We start from the raw sequence: 17,586 nt of genomic DNA on the forward strand, positions 1-17,586 counted from the left end.
TTCTGAATCACATCTGGGATCATACTTTTCCTGCTGCAAGGCACAATGACAGTTTGCAGCCAAAGAGCTCTGTGGTCTGGTCCTGTAGTATCTAAGAAGCCCAGGAGCCTTCCTCCACTTCGTCCTGTATCCGTTTCCTTCAGCTAAAGCTGGCGGTGTTTCTGCTGAGGTGGCTGATTAGGTCTGTGGTTCACACCCTTGTTGATCTCTTTATCATATGGTCTTGGGTCACCCCTTAGTTTCCTCTTCAGAACAAGCTTTCTCATTTTTTTTGCAGTATAGATAAGCCAAGAATTTTCCAAATCTTTAAGCTCTGTTTCCTTTTTGCTAAACAATTCCTTTTTAAATTCATTTTTCTCTACTCCTATCTCACTGAAAGCAGTCAGGAGAAACCAAGCTACTCCTTCAACATTTTGCTTAGAAATTACCTTAGATAAATATCCAATTTCTTTGCTCAAAAGTTCTACCTTCCACAAAACATTAGTACTCAGTCAAAATCTCTGCCACTTTATAATAAGGATCACTTTTTCTCCACTGTTCAATAACATGTTCCTCATTTCCACCTGAGATCTCACAGAATGGCCTTTATCATCCATATACCTGCCAGCATTCTGTTCATGACTATTTCCATATTCTCTAGAAAGATAGAAGCTATCTCTCCAGCTCCCATCTTTTTCTAACTTTTAATGTTTATTTTTGAGAGAGAGAGACAGAGAGAGAGAGAGAGAGAGAACATGTGCACAAGCAGGGGAGGGGCAGAGAGCGAAGGAGACAGAGGATCTGAAGCAGGCTCTTCACTGACAGCAGTGAGCCTGATGTGAGTCTCAAACTCAGGAACCATGAGATCACAACCTGAGCCAAAATCAGATGCTCAACCAACTGAGCCACCCAGGCACCCTGGCTCTCCTCTTTCCGAGTCCTCACCAGAATGTCCCTTAGCATCTTTAGTTCTAGCATGCCCTCCAAATCTCCTCCAGCTTCTGTCAATTGCCCAGTTCTAAAGCCACTACACACTGTTAGGTTTTTCTTATAGCTGCACCCCACTTCTCAGTACCAACAAATCTTAGCTCAGGCTGCTATGACACAATACCATAGACTGGATGGCTTAAGTGACAGGCATTTACTTCTCATGGTTCTAGAGGCTGGGAAGTCCAAGGTCAAGGCGCCAGCAGATTTGGTTCCTGGTAGAGCTGCCCATCCTGGCTTGTAGACAGCCACCTTCCTCACATGGGAGATATATCACGGGGACCCACACTCAAGACCTCATCCAAATATATTTATCTCTGAAAGACCCCATCCCAAATACAATCACATTGAAGGTTAGAGCTTCAACAAATGAGTTGATACAGTGGGGGGGGGGGAGGGGCATAAACTTTCTGTCCTTAGGAATTAATGTCTACAATATATACAACTTACTCTCAAATGAAAACCTATTCTGAAGAATGAAAAGAGCAGATGAGACAGCAATGGGGTAAAATGAAAAAGTAATAGGGTCTGGATAAAGGCTATACAGGCAATCTTGGTTTTGGTCATATTATTGCAACTTTGCTGAAAGTTTCAAGTATTTGCAAATACAAAGCTCAAAAAATTTTTTTAAAGAATTTGGAGAAGTTTGGAGGCAGTCTGCTGAAGGAGCAGAAGGTTCTCTGGACTATACTCAACAAATATTTATTGCACACCGACTACATAATGGGCACTGGTCCAGGCATTTGGGTTTAAGAGTGAACCAAACAGACAAACACGCCTCCTCTTGGAGCCCATACGCCATGGTGGGAGAGCCAGGCAATAAATGAGATGGATAACCAGGATGATGGTAGAGATAGGCGTGGACTGGGAAGGTACCAGCAGGGAGCCAGGGAAGAGCCTGACCCAGCTGTGACGAGGCCTTCATCCTGCACGGGTCTGCCGTTACCCTATGTGGGTTGTGCGGACCACCTTTTCTTCCTGGGCCTCGGTCATCCTGTCTGGAAAATGAAACGACCCCACAAGATCATGGGCTCCACAAGCACAGGGAACACGTCTGTCTCTGTTTTACTGCTGTTGCGGGCTGCTGAATTCCAGCTCCCTTCACAGAGGCTGGCACAGAGCAGGTAATCAATGAGAATTTGTGGCATGAATTCGTGGCTAGTTGATCTCCAAAGTCCTTTTACGCCCTGTGAATTCCAATACAAAGGATGTCCTATCACATCAGACATCACACTGGATTCTGTAGACATTAAAAGGATAATGAGGGAATATTATGAACAACTTTAGGCCAATAAATTCAATAACTCAGAAGAAATGAACAAATGCCTTGAAAGACACAAACTACCAAAGCTCAGTCAAGAAGGAACAAGTAACACGATTAGCCCTAAGTCTATTAAAGAAATTGAATTTGTAGCTAAAAAAAAACTTCCCACATGGTAAATTATAGGTCCAGATGGCTTTATTGGCAAAACCTACCAAAATTCAAAAAAAAAAAAAAAAAAGAAAAAGAAAAAGAAAAAGAAGAATACTAGTTCTACACAAACTTTTCCAGAAAATTGGCAAATGAACCTTGATCCAAATCCCACCTCTAACGTTTCCTTTCTGCTCTCCCCTGAGCAACTCACTGAGACTCTTTGAGCCTTGTGTCCCCCACTGAAATGGCCTCACTGAAATGGTGCTCATACCAACCTGGGCCTGAAACAAGTATTGAACAAGTGGCACAGGCTATGGTCTCAGGATAAGCCCCCGTATGTGATCAGAGAATGTCCCAGTTGAAATCCAATCAGCACACATTCTGGCCATGCACGTGATGTAGGCTTTCTCTCCCCAGCCTGGAAGAACTTCGTAGGCAAACCTACCATAGCCTTAAATTAAAATATTTACAGGATGGGGTTTACCTCTTCACTAATCATCTGGAAGAGATGCCTAAGAAGGGGGCAGCCTCCCAGATCCAAGAGACTTTGCAGGGCTCCTCCGTGCTCTCTCTTCTCGATCGCTGCCGCCTACCAGTCTGGAGATCATACCTATTCTCTCCGAGGTCATACTCTCCAGCCCCAAAGTGGCCAGCATGGCCTGGAAATCCTGCTCTGTTCCTCTAGCTGGCCCCTTCCTCTGCTCTCCTCTTTGCTTTCTTTGCTTAAACCTCCTCTACGGAAATCCCTCTTCCCCTCAGCCTCCCTACAAAAAGCCTCCTTTTCTCTACATCCTCCTTTGCAGAGAAAAAAGAAGCCCTTTCGTCCTTCCACTATAAACCACCTCCAGCTACACTTTTCCTAGGCTTCTTCCCTTCTGACTCCGTCCTATGGGGCTTGATCCTCAACTGGGCTTTGGATCAACTCCCTCCTCCCCATGATTTACTTACTATCGCCTCTTTTTACTATATTCACTTCCTCCCTCTATTAACTGGTTTCTCCTCACTGACTTAAAAACATTTTTTATTGTGGTAAAATACAACATAAAATGATCCATTTTAACCATTTTTAAGCGTACAGCACAGTGACATGAAGTCAATTCATGGTGTTACACAACCATCGCCACCCTCCATCTACACAACTTCCTCATCTTCCCAAACTGAAACTCTACACCCATTAAACAATAATTCCTCCTCCCCGCCCCAGGATCCAGAAACCACCGTTCTACTTTCTCTCTATGAATTTGACTCCTCTAGGAACCTCATGTAAGCGTAACCACGTAGCATGTGCCCTCTTGTGACTCTCTTCCCACTGTCTTTTAAATGTACTCCATTCTCTCCAATCTAAAGAATGAGAAGAACAGAAACTGGTCCTGGAGCCTTCGACCCTCTACAGCTATCGTCCTACTTCGCTTCTGCCCTTCAGAGCCAGCCTTCTTGAAAGAACTATCCACATTTGCCTTTCCCACTCACCCTTGACCCTATGCGCCAGTGTGGTTTCTGGCTTCACCACTCTCCCCGACAGCTGCTGTTGAAGGTGCTGGGTGGCCTCGCTTTTGCCAACGAGAGAAGAGTGCTTTTCAATCTTTACCTCTGTTGGCCTCAGCAGAGACAGTGCTGATTACCTCCTCTTTCTATTTTTGTTACCCAAAGCCCTGCGTAGAACTTCTGCCTACACCCTGTCCCTTCATGCTCTCATCCGGCCCCGCTGTTTCATCGCCTCACAGATAAAGATGACTCGCAAATTCCCACGTCCGGCCCAGAGCCCTCCACTGAACTCCAGCCCCCTCTGTACAGCTGCCTGCTTGACATCTCTTCACAGGTATCTACCAGGCAGCTCCGATCAACCCTATCCAGAGCCACGGTTTCTATCCTACCCTCCTCTCTGACCCTAGCCAGAGGGCTCACAACCCAAAACGTCTTCAAGTTACTTACAATCCCTGTGACTTCCGGCCGGCCAGCCAGCCACACAAGCCGGGTACCACCTGCTGCCCCTCTCCCTTCACCCCTCACTAACACCTGTGGACCACAGATGCCAAATAGCTCTTGGACCTGTTCTCTTCCCACCCTCCCCCTCATTTCTACTCTGAGGCAACTACCGGCATTTCATTAACTGTGGTGAACTGTGCCTCCTAACTGTGCCTCTCTCCACGCGCTGCAGGGCCTCTGCTCGGATGGATGCCGGTGACGTTTGCCAAGTGCAAGTCTGGTCACGCCGCCGAGGATACTCCTGACCACAGCGCCTTGGCTCGGAGCACCCTTACCTTCAGCCTCAGCGCTCACCACACCCCCATGCGCATTACTCCCTCCCCGGGCCCTCGCCTTCCCCTGCCCCCTTCCACACATGGCCTTACCCAGGCTGTTGCCTCTTCGTGAGAGGCCCCAGCCCTTCTCATCCTCTACACCTACATAGCTGTGTCACCTCCTCGCAACTCCTGATATCCCTGATCAGGGAAAATTTCCCTGTGTGAGCCCTGGTAGCACTTTGATCCTGTCCTCTGCAGTTCTCTGTAGCAACTTTCTATGTCCCTGCATGACGATTGTATCTGTAGGCAGCACATGAAAGGGCCCACTGTATCCCCCAAGCCCATCTCAGTGTCTGCCCACGTAAACGTAAGAGTGGCCATCATCCATCGATGTATGTGCCGGGTACGAGGCGCTCGGCATGGTCTTCTGGCTTATTCCCCATAACGACCTTGTGCTGTGAGGAAGGTACTATTATCCTCCCCTCTCCACAGAGGAACAGACGGAGGAGGCTTAAGTAACTTCCACATGATCATTTAGCCACTAAGAAGCAGAGCGGGTTTCAACCCTAGGCGGCTCTACATACCGCCTCCTACCTTCCACTCAGTACTGCCCACAGTTGTGAAAGGGGACGATGGGAGGGAGAGAAGGAAGCAGAATAAACATCTCTCCTGGATATTCAGGAACCATCTTACATAGAAGAACAGGTTAAGCCTTAGCACTTCCTGAGGTGCCCTCCAGCTCCAGGATTTCTTGGACTGGGTTACAAGAAGGAAAAGGAGAAAGAAGGAAAATCTCGTCCCAACTCCTCTGCCCGATTTCCTAGATTTGGGAGGGTCCAAGCAGCCAGGAAGTTCTAGCCTCATCTCCCTCTACAGGGCAACACAAATCCATACCCCACCCCCACGATAGCCAGATCTGTCTGTCTCCTTCATTTCCTATCGGCATCTCTGTCCTGCCAATACCACTTTTTAGAATGCCTCCCTATCACTATTTCTCCAAATCCTGCCCATCTTTCAAAGTCTAGCTCTGATGCCACGTGCTTCAGAAAGCCCCTTGCCGACCATTCTATTTTTTTTTAATCTGCCCTCTTATAGTTTATAACAAAAGTAGACTCAAACCCAAAGTATAAGGTTAAATAATAAATAGGAACTGAAAGCACTTAGAGGCTACTGAGGATAGAACAGTGACAGAAAGTGACATCATCATCAAGGGATTTGAGTAAGAATGGAAAACAAGATGGCACCCACTTGCAAAGAAGTTCAGTTCGTCAATCCTAGTTCCCTCATAAAAAGGCTCCTAGGAGTGTGGGCCTCAAATGGAAAGTGGGCCGTGTAGGAGGCAGCTTCTGCCCAGCTGGGGAGTTCCTCAAGGGCAGGCAGTGAAGAGATCACTGTCTGAGAAAAACAGAAGTGGAGCCCTGGCAGAGGAGTGGAGAAATGCAGGCCTCTTGCAACACCGCAGAAAGGGCATGATGATCACCCCAGAATGCACTCCATGCCCACGGAGTCCCAGGCAACGGACAGAGTCTAAACCCTGACGTAAAACAGCCAGAGTCTGTGTGTTTACTCAGAGAACAGAAAACACTGACGGTCATGAGTGAGGTGAATGGGTGTCCAGACGTCTCATGCTAGTTTTGATACTCATGTCTTCCAGTTTTTGGGGGTTTTTTGAAACCACTAATTAAAATCTATTAACAGAACTCTGTGGCAAGAGTATGTCTCCAGTTTCTATTCGTTTTGAGAAATCAGCATATGCTACCTGGAAATACTTCAGGAAGCCAATTATCTAGGGGAATTCATGAGGTAATACATGAATTCTAATGCCATATAACACATAATCATGTGGTGATGGTGTCTTTCAATATTTGTAGACTATTTTACAGCTTATGAAACATGTCCACATTCTTGCTTCACTTACTTTTCACAGCAGCCCTCACTGTCTGATATTCTCTGCTACGTTGTCCCTCATGCAAAACTCCGGATATAACCTGGCAGCTATGGGGACTGCATAACTCTGTTTTCTCCGGGCACTGGACACCTCCGTTAATACAAACTAATGCCCCGGGAGCTTTTCACGAACACATCACCAGGTTGGGTCTTGGGATCACTGTCTTCTCCTTCTCCAGTGAGGAATCCAGGACTCAGGAAGGTCATGGGACTTAATTCATTTGGCATCTTGGATGTGCTCCTAGCAGATGGTTCTACGTTGGAGCCCATCCTGTGGTCCTTCCCTCACTCCAGAGCTGCACAGAAGAAATTTTACCTGAGAATTCATCAGGCGAATAGTGGTTTTCGTGCCCACATCTTGTTGGAAATTGGCTGTGGGCGCCCCATTAAATCTCAGGACTGCGTCATGATCATCTATAAACCACAAGGAAACAGAAAAGAGGTGATGAGCACCAGCAACATGAAGAAACAGAGAACGGTCTGGAGGGAGACAGGGCAGGAGGAAGGGGAGGGGTGAGAGAATAACACTTTCCAACCTTTATCCCATCAGGGCACACAGGGGGAAAGGGTCACATGCGTATGGGGCAATCAGGTGCAGTTTGCAGACGGAGAGGACCACCTGTCCGCCCGGCCACAGAGAAAGCTAAGGAGGCTCATATTGCGGCATCCCTGAAATCCACTCAATGGTTCCAGTGTGCCTGGGCGCAACAGAAAAGTGAACGGGGCCAGTGTGCTACCGAAAGTGCAATCACTGTTCCAGCTACCAAAGGAGCAAACCAAATAATCTTTTGGTATTACCAGTAGGTCATACTTCTCAATCCCTGTCAGAAAAACAAAGACTCTACCGTAACTCAGGGTAACCCACGAGTGCAAAGTCCCCATAGCACTCTGAAAAGCTTACAGTGCTCAGGGAATTGGAAGCATTTATTATGGCACCCAAGACACCTCCCTAAGTGTTCCATTAGGAACCTGAGGCCCAAAGAAGGGTCACAAACCTGGGTGGTGGCAGAGACAGAACAGCAGGTCGTAGATCTAAACGGAACCCCACATTTCCTATTTAAAAAGAAAACCTCTTTGGGGTACCTGGGTGGCTCAGTCGGTTGAGCATCCAACTCTTAGTTTCGACTCAGGTCATGATCTCACGGTTCATGAGATCGAGCCTCGTGTCTGAGATCGAGCTCTGTGTCATCGGGCTCTGTGCGAACAGCACAGAACCTGTTTGGGATTCTCTCTCTCCCTCTCTCTGCCCCTCCCCCATGCTCGCACATGCATTTGCTGTCTCTCTCTCTCAAAATAAACAAATAAACTTTAAAAATACTAAAATAAATGAAAAAAAAAAGCCTCTTTGTCAGAAGCAATGTCTTAAATCCAGGCAAGATCAAACAGGACATGTTTTTAAAAATCCATTCACTCCCTGTCTCTAGTTCCCCGTCCTTGTAGCTGTTTCAGCAGAGCTTGGAAGACCTGGAGAAGTTTCTCTACGTGGCATTGACCAATCTCATGGAGGAGAGAACTAACAACGTTTAAGATCTATCCCAACCCTGAGCCAACCTCCTATGAGCTCATCCCATTTTACTTGATCAAGCAAGTTTGGGGTTCACCCGTAAAATCTGCACAGGGTTTGGAGGTCAGCCCAATTCTCTGCTGTTGTATTTCCCTCCTTGTGGGAAATTTATTTGGGGTGGTTCGTCATCCACAGAGGTGGCATCGAAAGGTGGAGGGGGTCGGGACAATACAAGACGATCCGAAAAAAGAATACCCATAGAGTTAAGGGATGAAATCCTCCCTCTTTATTTCAATTCTAATCTAGGTCTTAAGCCTCAGGAGTCTAGACATCTCAGCCACAAAAACAACCTGATCTTAATCCTAGGACAAATTTTATCAAAATGGGCTTGGAAGTTACATGACATGTCCATAGTCCTCACTTTATCAGCTTACAGGGCAGTCATACTGAACTGCAAATAGGGCAGAAGGCGTATCTTTACACAACTCAGATTGCAACACATTTGGCAGAACTGGTCACTGGCTTCAAAAGTGACCGGCGGTAATCACACCAGAAACGTAGATGCATCAGGAACTTGACTTAGTCAGCTCCCCCATTTCACAGGCGAGCAAACGACTAATCTGAGCACCCCAGTACCAAAAAAATGACAAACTCAGATGGAGTAACTGAGAATTGAATAAAAGGACTATTTCCAAAGTTGTAGGTAGAATTTACTTTTTTTTTTTTTTAAGTTTCGTTATTTATTTTTGAGAGAGACAGAGACAGCACGAGTGGGGGAGGAGCAGAGAAAGAGAGGGAGACAGAATTCCGAGCAGGCTCCGCGCTGTCTGCACAGAGTCCGACAGGGGGCTCGAACTCACCAACCCGTGAGATCACGACCGGAGCCAAAACCAAGAGTCAGATGCTTAACTGACTGAGCCACCCAGGCACCCGGCAGGTAGAAATTAAAGAAATCAACAAGGAATGGGCGAAACCCCAGGGATGACCACAGTGGGAGCCATTCCTACCCTTGCACCTGACGTGGCAAGCAGAGCAGAGGCCCTGAACTGAAGAAGGCCACCTGTCGGGACTGGTGGCTGTTAGGGGAATACAGCTACTGCTAATGTCTAGGCAGTGAGAAGGGAATCGATTCCTCAACCTCTCTCTCCTCCTTGCCTCTGATTTCTCGGCCTGAGGGTAAAGAGAGAGAGCAGGGCTCAGAGACAGAGAGGGCTGCTTGAAAGGAGCTGAACTTTTAGTCGGGGAGAGAAGCAGTCTGTGGTTATTCTGCACGGAAAGAGCTGGGGGCAGGGGGTGGGGGGGACAGGCACTCCGACTTCACTCTCTCCCTTCTCAGTTTTACAGCAGCACTTGTATTGTCCAGTCCCAAATAAAAGCCAGAGGAGAAGGAAGCCCAGCTGACACGGTCCCAAATGTAAATTCCCAGGGCACAGAGTCAGACAGGAAAAGGAAGAGAGTGGGTCTGGAGGGCTAAATGGAGAACACCCAGCACCAGAGGCTTAGGGATACGTCCTTGGTATTGACCATCAGGAAACAACATGTTTTTGTTCATTCAACAAATACTGGCTAAGCACCTACTTCTGTCGGGCACAGTTCTAGGTGCTAGAGACAATGGCCGTGAGCAAGAAAGATAATAAGGTCCTTGCCCTTAGACCTTAGATCTTGTAATCTACTGCAAGGAGGAAACCAATAAATGAGCCCAGCAACCTCTACTCAAGATAATTACAGGCTGTGATTAATACTATGGCACAGATAAAGTGAGCTGTGTAACAGGGGCCCTGAAGGGATCTCCTTTGTATGGTGTGATGACTTGGGACATGCTGCTGCCATCCAAAGGGAGGCCAGGCACAAGAAGGGTTTAGGGAAGTATATTTCAGCCAGAGGGTGCAGCACTGTGGGGACCCTAAGGAGAGTAAGGACTTGTCTGGAGACGAGTGAGGTGAGAGAAAGAAAAGATGCGTTAAAGAAGCTGGCAGAAACCCGGCCACACAGGCTGTGGAGGCCACAGGTATGAAGTCTGGATTTTATTCTAAGGAAGAAAAAAAAAAACCAATCAAAGAAGAAAACTTTAAAACAGGCCACTAAATTGGGCCCATAAAGAAAGAGGACAGCATCCTCGTTTGCCAAAACAGTGCTTTGCTAGTGAAGGCGAAGAAGTTCTGAAATCAAATAGGCCTCCAGGAAGTCGCCAGGAAAAAGCCACAGCTACTGGGAGCCCAGCAAATGAGCCCTGCAAGGGGAAGGCTGCAGAAAACAGGGGCCACCACTTCTGTTTAACTTAGAATGAGAGAAAGAGAGGGACACAAATTAGAAAATGAAGAAATAAATGCACCACCATATGCTCAGGATATAACTGCATGCCAAGAATATTCAACAGAATCAGCTCATTAGTAAATTCATCAATACACCAAAATCTACTGCCTCCAGGTATAGTAACTCTAAATAGCTGGAAATAATAATGAAAGAAATTTTATCATAGTTTAGACCAACCTCTTTGTGTATTTTCAAATGAGCTTAATAAATCATGTAAGCATACTTGGAAGGCTGAATTCTGGTTCTGGTCAGGAAAACTAGATATAATACACATCAGGGCGAGGAAATTATGGCCTGAAGGCCAAAACTGGCCCAGTCTCTGTTTTGCAAATAAAGTTTTATTGGAACATAATGAGGTTCATTCATTTACTACTGTCTAGTTTGCTTTTCCACTACAACCGCAGAGTTGAGTAGCTGTGAGAGACACTCTATGGCCTCAAAACCAAAAATATTTGCTGTCCAGCCCTTCATGGGAAATGTCTGCCGATCCCTGATACAAACAATCATACCTTCTGAGCTACACGATCCAGGGATGTCTTCTCAGTCCTCACTCTGCACAAGAACTCCATCTGCCCAGAATCTGCCCAAACTCCACTCCCCTTGCCTTGCATATGACACACACCCAGTTCTCCCTGTTCCTTCTCACTGGCCTTCTGAATGTCTCCGCCTTCCCTGTTCTTTCTCCACCTCTTAATGTTTATTTATTTTTGAGAGTGAGAGAGACAGAGTGTGAGAAGGGGACGGGCAGAGAGAGAGGGAGACACAGAATCTGAAACAGGCTCCAGGCTCTGAGCTGTCAGCACAGAGCCCGACGCAGGGCTCGAACTCACAAACCACGAGATCATGACCTGAGCTGAAGTCGGACGCTCAACCGACTGAGCCACCCAGGCACCCCTCTCCATCTCTTGAATGTATACTTTCTCTAGGTTTTCTCCTCAGCCCTCTCCTGGACTAAACTATCACCTCAGCACAAAGGACTCCTCAATCTGATCTCCCACCCCGACCCTTCCCCGGAATCAAATACCAAATCGCATAGGTATCTACCCAGGGAATTGACAAACACATCAGACTCAGCATTTCCAAGACACCACCTGTCTTCCTCTAGAAGCAGGCTCCCCTGTGATAGGAGACAGCCCGCTCCCAGGCTAGAAACTCTGGCTCCTGCTGATCACTCGAGGTCATTTCTAGTTAGACACCAGTTTCTGCCTCTTCTCAAATCAGACCCACCACCACGATCACCGCTCAGACAATCCTGGCACTTCTCCCCCGGAAGTTCTCAACTAGAATGCCCTTCTCCTATGGGAGAGCAAGTAAGTGAGAATATGAAGGGTTTTTTTTTTAAGCTGATAAGGGATTCATCACATCAAAATTTTTATTTTATGTTTTATTTGAGAGAGAGAGAGTGAGTGAGCGGGAGAGGGGCAGAGAGACAGAATCTCAAGCAGGTTCCATGTTGAGCATGGAGCCCGATGTGAGGCTCAATCCCACGACCCTGGAACCTGAGAGTTGGACACTCAACCGACTGAGCTATCCAGGCACCCCGCTGTCTCTGTTTTAAATATTGCTATTCTGCAGAAGACCTTGTTAGAAGAATCCTGTCACTACCAATAAGCACAACACTATAATGGAGATTTAAAAATAATAGAAGCACTGATTCCTACTGTATCTTCAGGTCCTGAGATTCTGTAATTTTACTGATTACATGAGGACTAATTGTCTCTTTTGGCCTCACCTACCTGAATAATTTTCAGCCTTTCTGTTTGAAAACCATTAGTGGAGTAGGAATTCTTAACCTGGGGACTGTGGACCAACTTCATGGGATTCATGAATCCCTAAAATCGTGTGCAAAATACCTGTGGGTTAGGTGTGTATAAAGTGTGTGTGTGTGTGTGTGTGTGTGTGTGTGTGTGTGTGTGTGTATTAAATCAGTCTACGCGTTTTTCCAGAGAGAAAGTCCACAGCTTCCAGCCAATTATTCTTAGAGGTCTCTGTGACCCCACAAGGTTAAAAGTCAGAATCTATCAATTTGCTTTTTTTTTTTTTTTTTTTTTTTTTTTAATTTTTTTTTCCAACGTTTTTATTTATTTTTGGGACAGAGAGAGACAGAGCATGAACGAGGGAGGGGCAGAGAGAGAGGGAGACACAGAATCAGAAACAGGCTCCAGGCTCTGAGCCATCAGCCCAGAGCCCGACGCGGGGCTCGAACTCACAGACCGCGAGATCGTGACCTGGCTGAAGTCGGACGCTTAACCGACTGCGCCACCCAGGCGCCCCTCAATTTGCTTTTTTAAGAAATCCTTCACAGTTAATAAAGATGGAAAGCCTGTCCATATTTATAAACATGTGTGCAACACAAAGAAATGCAGTTGCTTTAGGCTCCTTAGTTCCCTTACTTGGAGAGAATGTGTTTTCCATCCTTGTGAAATGAATCAGGCTAAAGAAAGCAAAGCACAGGAAGCCTTCCCCTTCTGTCAGGCTCTGGAAGGTCCTGGAGCAGGTGAGGTCATATGTCTCCTTTTTTTATTCCCTGCACATAACTGCCAGGAAAAATGGTCTGAAAGTCTCTCAAAGGAAGAAAAGTAGACCCAAATGGGATTCTCTGCAGCAGAAAGAAGTGGTGAGATCACATTTTGTGCTTCCCCAAATAGTCAGTACTTCCTAATAAAAGCTGCCAAGGTGACTGGCCCCACCCCCACTTCTGCTTTTGCCTTTCTGGTTTCTTTGGGGCTGTGTTTTCTAAAAACTCAGTGTGGAGGTTTTTTTGTTCATCCAGAATGGATCCTTTCCTTCATCCTTTCTTCCTTCCTGATTTTTGCTCTGTAGTGGTCATGTTTAGAATGTCCCAGGTGCTAGCTGATGCTCTTTTTCACGTGAAATCATCACTGTCTGCCGGGTGATGGAATTGCGTTGTGGTTTCAGGGAGAGCCCGATACTTCTATGAACTGGAACCGCCTGTATTTTTATGCACTCCATACAAGTTTGGAGTGATGTGCATAAACGTTAGAATAACCTTTTTCTATAGACGAGAGTTATAGTTTCAAGTGTGTATTTCCCTGGAAAAACTTTGATCTTGAGACGTAACAAAAATTGCACATTGGACTTCAAATGTTCTGCTTTTTAATAGGGCATCTCCTCTGGGCATTTAGCCTAACAAATGTTTTAAGGGATTCATTCATTCTTTACAAACTTTTTGGTAAGTTTATTTTTTTTTATCTTGAGAGAGAGAGAGCAGGAAGGCTGAGAGGGAGACAGAGAGAATTCCAGGCAGGCTCAGCACTGTCAGCACCGACCCCGATGCGGGGCTCGATCTCAAGAACTGTGAGATCATGACCTGAGCCGAAATCAAGAGTCAGACGCTTGACTGAGCCACCCGGGCGTCCCTCATTCCTTCTTTTATTCCTTCACGGATCTATCAACAACACAGAGCAGGAGCTTAGAATCCAGAGGGGAAAGAAAGGGGGTAGGCCTTTTGTTGAAGGCCTGGGAGCATCAGGCAGCATGCCTCGCCCATAGCCTTCCCACTCTACCTGGAATCTGTCCAGCTATTTCTCCACTATTGAACATATTGGATGGTTTCAAATGGTTTGCTTTTACACACTGCACCACTAACAGGGGTTTTGGGCGGATAACTTAAGTGACGAGAGGGGAAATATCCACAGCAGTGGGTCCAGAAGACCAAACAAAGTAAGGTAAGTTTCATGGCTCCTTTTGTGTCCCTTGTAAAACTGTTTGCCCGAGGGATTGTGATAATGTGCCGTGTCTCCAGCCTCAAACCTCAAACCAGCCAATGGTGGGCACAGTAATTCTCAAATAATTTTGATACACATATATGTAAGGTCTCTTAGATTTGTTTGCATTTTCATTTGAAACAATAGCATACTTCTAAAACATTATAACCAACAGGGATAATGCTTACTGTGCACCTGCTGTGTGCCCAGCGTGCCTTGCTTTTTAATCCTCCCAGTAATCCCGTGACGTCGGGACAATTACTGTTCCCATTGAACTGATCAACTAAGTATTGGGGCTCAGAGATTACACAACTGGTAAACAATGCACTGTCACTACAAACCGGGTCCTTTGACTCAAAGGCCTGGACACTCATCCTCTCTGCTCTTGCACCTATAGTGGTCATAGCTTTATAATAAAATTTGGCAGGGGTACCTGGGTGCCTCAGTAGGTTGAGTGTTTGCTGAGTCCGCTGAGCAGTCCGCTCAGCAGTCCACTGAGCGCAGAGACTGCTTAAGATTTTCTCTCTTTCCCTCTGCCCCTCCCTCCCCGCTGCTCATGCTCTCCCTCTAAAATGAAATTAATCCATTAATTAGTACAAAAGAGACAAGCAAAGCTGTTCTCACTGATAAAGATGCTGGCAGCCTGGATCCCCACCCTTTCAGCTGCCTGCCCTATGGTACCTCTGACTCATACAAGAAGGCTGAAAAACACTGTCGTGGGCCCACTCTGCCAGTCCACGGAGCCACACGTGGGCCCCTCCTCTCCAGTCCCGCCCACATGCCCAGCTCCACGGGGGCACTGGCTGCTCAGCTCACCTTAACACCCCAGAACCCACCTATTTCTCGGCCGAGCTGGGAGGACTTCAGAGATCCTGCCGATGAGACCACAGCACACGTGCCCCATGGCCCAGCCTTGGTCCTAATGTTCTCCTTGGGCAGGAAGCCTTCCCACTCGGAGGTGTTGAAGGGAAAATCTGTGACCTCTACCATGGAGACGTTCACACGTTCCCGGAGGTGGCAGTGCAGGGCCTCGGCACTCAACTTGACCCCCGGCCCTGGCCCCTTATAGGACACTTTATACTTGTTCATATTCAGGTAGTTCCTCCAGATCTTCTGCAGCCTGGGGATGAGGTTTTTGGAAGAGCTGTCCTTGTTCCACACCTGGAAGGAGGCCTCCGGCTTGGCCTTGGCTGGGCCCCGGGGGCTGCTGAGGGCCTGGCTGCCCCTGTGGGGGTCCTGGGTGCTGCTTGAAGTCTCAGCCTGTTTCTCCAGACCTCTCAACACCTGGAAATCCTTGCTTTGCAACTTAAGGGAATCATAGTAAGTCCCTTTCTTCTTCTCCTTCCACACACAGATGATTGCAAACAGCAGAAAGGCCAGCACACAGCAGCTGAACTTTTTCTTCAAGTTGGCGTGAATCATAATGAAAGATGTGCTCAAGGTAGCCACTCTGTTCTGAGCAGGAAACAGCCCTAAAAGAGGTAAGACGAGGCAAAAATTTTGTTTAGGTACACAAACCTTTGTTAGGTAAAACGAAACCTAAAAGTAGTGACAGGTAAGAGGTGGGACGATGAGCCAGGCAGCGGATTCAGGGTGAGGAGACTCACTTCCAACCTTGGTCCACTTCCCACCAGGCCCGCGGCCCATAGCAGCTTGAAGTCTGCATTCGGCCTCGGTTTGGGCTCTGAACGTAGACAAGCAGTCCTCAGACACCCCTTGTTCTCTGAACCATAAACACGTCCTGTATTCTCCGACCACTCCTTCGTACGCCCTAAGTCTTGGTCTTGCGTTGTCTTAGCCTAGCTCCCTGACTATACTCTCGAGCTAGGTGAGGTCAGGAACCATATCTTACACATCGTTGGGTTCCTAGGGCCTTACGTGGTCTGTCAGGGCCTTACGCATGCTTGAAAAACTAGCAGAAAGAAGGAAGAGCAGGATAACTGGTCTACATCACAAGAGTCCGAACTCCCTGAAATCCTAAGGGGCCCAGCATCCTTTTTAAAATTGCCAGAAAGAGGGGCGCCTGGGTGGCTCAGTCAGTTAAGTGTCTGACTCCTCATTCGGGCTTAGGTCATGATCTCACGGTTTGTGAGTTCGAGCCCCAGGTCGGGCTCTGCACTGATGGTGCGGAGCCTGCTTGGGATTCTCCCTCTCTTTCTCTTTCTCCCTCTGCCTCTCTCTCTCTCAAAACAAATAAATAAACTTTAAAAACCAATTGCCAGAAAGAGACCTCGGTCCACAGACAGAGGCTGTGACAGACAGACCTGGGTGTGGCGCATCTCTCTAAGGGCTTGGGTGTTGGACTCCTACGTGAGAAGACCACCGACGGTTAGCTTGCAACATGACATCCAGTTTCGTGGCTTGCCCTGCAAGAGTACTATCAGGTGGCAGGATGCTGACCCCCCTCATGGTAAAGCGGAGGAAATCTTGGTAAGACAGCACACACGTGACCAACTCGGGAGATAAAAACAAAGACGCAGGAAGCACCTAAGACGGTATTTCATCTAATTTCACCATAAACCAGGGCCCCTGTGATGCACAACCCTAGCCAGTACCACGTGCACAAGTGTCTAATGGGAAGGGCATCCCCTGAGCCGTGCAGAGACGCCCTGACCATCATTAGCCATGAAGGTATTAGAGTCTCCATATTCATAGGTTAGCAACCCGAAGCTCTGAGAGGTTAAGAGAAGTGCCTAGGGTCACAAAGCTGAGTGAATGGTAGCATCGAAGTTCAAATCCAAGTGCACCGGGGTCCATAATCCATGTCTCTTTCACTATAAACCTGCACTAAACTGTTGCAAGTTCTGGAATGTGGATTTTATTACACGCATAGAGCCTAATATGCCCCCTTACATCTGGGAAAAGACCTACTTGGCTTTCCCGGAATTAATTGTGTAACTAGATGGCAAATGGAAGTACTTTGAACTCAAACAATGATCTGTATCTTTTAGAAAACATTAAATTCTCTCCTAAATAACTGGGTTTATTTACCATAATGAGTCTAAGCAATCACCTCTGGGGTTCTGCTAACCCACTAGAGATCCATAGTTCCTTCCCATGGAACCCACAGCTAAGGATATCTGGCCCAAGATATAGGAGTACTGGACTAGGTATTCACAAAACCTGGTCTCTCTCCATTCTTGATGACTTTGGGCAAGTCACTAAACCTGTTGGCACCTAGGTTTACGTAGAGTAATCCCTCTCTCATGCACAGACTACTAGGAGGACCAGAAAAAAATGGTGTTTGAACCAAGTCATTGTAAAGGCATAGGAAGTGTTCTGAACAGACCAGAGAGCAGCCCCTTGGCTCAGGGCCATGTGGACGCCATGTGTGACAGGGAGAAATGGCAGAGTGGAACACCTGACTTTCAGGTCCTCATCTGAGACTCTTCAATGTAAGTGGCTTCCAGACCGTTCCTGGAACCCATGGGAAGTACCATAGGAACCAGTGGCTCTGGGGAGAATGGGCTC

At 47.1% G+C, this 17,586-nt stretch overlaps 1 protein-coding gene across 5 annotated transcripts in view; it reads right to left on the reverse strand.

Annotated features, from left to right (window-relative positions):
- Positions 1–17,586, reverse strand: part of ST6GAL1 (ST6 beta-galactoside alpha-2,6-sialyltransferase 1) — a 120,530-nt gene that overhangs the window by 13,689 nt on the left and 89,255 nt on the right. For all 5 annotated transcript variants that reach the window (XM_043594633.1, XM_043594634.1, XM_043594632.1 and 2 more), the window contains 2 exons: positions 14,952–15,587; positions 6,887–6,984 (listed from right to left, as the gene is read on the reverse strand). In XM_043594633.1, the coding sequence (XP_043450568.1) occupies positions 6,887–6,984; positions 14,952–15,537 (684 nt within the window). In that variant the 5' untranslated portion in view covers positions 15,538–15,587. The remainder of the gene's footprint in view (positions 1–6,886; positions 6,985–14,951; positions 15,588–17,586) is intronic.

Source organism: Prionailurus bengalensis, chromosome C2, assembly GCF_016509475.1.
Source record: "Prionailurus bengalensis isolate Pbe53 chromosome C2, Fcat_Pben_1.1_paternal_pri, whole genome shotgun sequence".
NCBI classification, from domain to species: Eukaryota; Metazoa; Chordata; class Mammalia; order Carnivora; family Felidae; genus Prionailurus; species Prionailurus bengalensis.